The 2,759-nt window shown below is 43.7% G+C and overlaps 1 protein-coding gene across 1 annotated transcript in view; it reads right to left on the bottom strand.

Annotated features, from left to right (window-relative positions):
* LOC145404886 (uncharacterized) overlaps positions 1–2,405 on the bottom strand; it is a 10,979-nt gene extending 8,574 nt beyond the window's left edge. The window contains exon 1 of the mRNA XM_080276386.1: positions 2,378–2,405. Coding sequence (XP_080132512.1) covers positions 2,378–2,405 — 28 coding nt within the window. The remainder of the gene's footprint in view (positions 1–2,377) is intronic.
* Positions 2,406–2,759: the final 354 nt, after the last annotated feature.

Raw genomic sequence — 2,759 nt, 5'->3', positions numbered from 1 at the left:
AATTGCCATTTCCCTCCGCCTTGAATGGTGAGTTGTAACCATCGATTGACGCTAAACTATGATGCTAGTCACGAGGAAGTGCTTTGGAAAGGCTATAGGACAGTAGTATGGTCCTATTCTACCATTATACAGTATGAGATAGCCGCAAAAGGTCTAAAATCTAAGCCAAGTTAAGGAAAACAGAGTATAGATAACGTTTTTCCTTGTTAATCGAAATGACCTACTCAGCGTTCTCGGTCTGCCTCCCCTTCTTCCATCCACCCAACGCACATTCCTTCCACTCGTCATTCTACTCATTCTCTAGTCTAAAATATCAGGTAACATCACTCACCTGCCCTTAATTACGCCCTGACACCTTAATGAAGGCCACAGGTGCGTCCACACTCACCTATGCTAATGTCTTTGGTTGCGACATTGGCATACCTGATAGAGACTGAGTAGGAGGGGAAAATTAGAGCATTATACCTTTTTCACTCTAACCTGGCCTAAAATTGCCATCTCTCCCTCTTCAACGCTCAATTCTAGCAATATATTAGCACTCAAATGATGCTAGTCATGAAGAAGTGCGATGGAAAGGATGTTGAACCATAGCATTGTCTTATTCTGCTCTTAGGCTACGAGAAATAAGCTACTGATCTCAAAGTCAATTCCCATCTTCCTTGTCTTACCCTCAACCCTTCCACCAAGTCTGGTCCAAATCGAATCGAAACTATCTGAATTAACGGGTCAAAATTTTAGTCTTATCTTATGACCCTTGACCTTTGACTGACTGTTCTGAAAGTCATATCCCTTCATTCTTGCTTTATCCTTAACCCTTCCACCAAGTTTTTTTTTTTTATGTGAGGAAGAAGGAACCAAAGGCAACAAGCCCGCAAAACTGTTCTTTCCAAGAGAAAAACAAAATACAAGAGAGAGCCAAATTCAAGATCCATCCATTTCGAGATGCCTGGACACACTGCGTTTGAAAGACTGGGAGAAGTCTGATAAAGATTTTTAGTTAACACACTCTCTCTCTCTCTCTCTCTCTCTCTCTCTCTCTCTCTCTCTCTCTCTCTCTCTCTCTCACACACACACACACACACACACACACACACACACACACACACACACACACACACACACACACTTCAAAACAGCCAAATATATACACAAAACCAACATCTTTAAAACATTATTTTGATTTTTCTCACCTCAGGGGGTTTCTCCTAAACATGAACATTTTTGGTATCAACTAAAAAAAGAAAAAAGAAAAAGAAAAAAGAAAAAAGAAAGAAAAAAGGAAAAATAGAAAATATGTCCTCAGGATGAAGGGGTACAGAGAAAGTAGAAAAAAAAGACAATTTTGAGTCAGCTTTACCATGGATTCTGAAATATACCTTCCATAGCACTTCTTCGTGACTAGCGCCATATCCTAGGTTTGATCTGTTACTACTCAGCATTCAAGATGGAAAGATTGCAATTTTTACGCCTACTTAAGGTGAACTGGGTATAGGCAGATGCGGGAGCTCAGGGGCTAATATGGAGCTTCACTAAATTCTACGGGAACGGAGCACCTAGTTTCCGAAAATTATTAGGGAGGGACTGACGGACGGGCCCACTTTTATCCATGTTCCTGCGTCTAAAAACTGCTATATTATGATAGTGGATGGATTTGTGTGGCACTGACCGGGGTGTGGCAGGGCGGTGGAGGGATGCAGACAGACCAACAGAAATAAGAGAGAGGCGGCGTTCATCCTCACTCACCGACGGCCGCAGCTACACTGACTTGGAACTTTGGGTCAGTGGGTGTTTGAATTCATTGCTGGATCTCGTTTAGTTTAGCGCATTTAGCACCATTTATTACACAAGCTAAATAAACCCTTCTGGCGACTGAATTATTCAAGAAGTGATGCAGGACCAGAGATGAAAATTCGCCTACTCTTTCGCTGCGTCTAGTTCACTCAGAGCATGTCCGTCACTTTCCTCCCTTACGCACTACAGAAAAAAAAAATGTTGAGAGGATGGAAGACGACAGCAGGGTGCAGAAGGTGAGAGGCACACCAGGATATATTGGGACGAGGTCATAGAGTGTGACCTCAGGGAAAAAGGACTGAATATAGTGCCTTGCAGAGATCGAGCAGAGTGGAGAGCCGCCATTAGGTGACCAATCTCCTTTTTATGCTCATTGAGTGCGTGGCTGATTAGTAATGTCTTAAGATAGTCAAGTTATATTTATTCCCGCACAAAAACTAAGCCATCTCTGCAACAAGAGAGATTTGAGATTGCTGTACAGTAAGACCAGCTTAATCTGGACAAAGTGAGGGAAAAACCAGTTCATATCAACCAGTTGTCAGAGTTACCTAGGTTCAAGAGAAAACATAATCAGCAACTTGTGTACCTGGGGCCGGATGCTTAAAACTGGTCATATCTCAGTCCCGCCGTCGGTGGTCGCTCCTCTAGTCCCGTCTTAAGTTATTCCCGCCTTATGACTGACCACCACCACCAATGTTCAAACGAGAAACGGTCAGTCGTAGGGCGGGTATAAGTGTTAGTCCCATCAAGCGGCAGAGGGCAGGCAGTTCGCCAGCTGATCTGATAGCAACCAATGAGAATCAGTGTAACAAAAAAGGCACCCAATGAGAATCAAGGAGGTTGTTTCTAAACAGACAACTCGTGCATGCTGGTAACAACAAATATCACCGCCACAGTCTAGATCAGCGGTTCCCAACCTGGGAGCCATGGCCCCCAAGGGGGCCATGGGACATTGACTGGGGGGCCAT

Source organism: Coenobita brevimanus, chromosome 65 (assembly GCF_032717465.1).
Source record: "Coenobita brevimanus isolate Jiangsu-jjx chromosome 65, ASM3271746v2, whole genome shotgun sequence".
Taxonomy (NCBI): Eukaryota; Metazoa; Arthropoda; class Malacostraca; order Decapoda; family Coenobitidae; genus Coenobita; species Coenobita brevimanus.
Note: the sequence above shows the minus strand (reverse complement) of the source record. Positions and strands in the feature narration are given on the sequence as shown.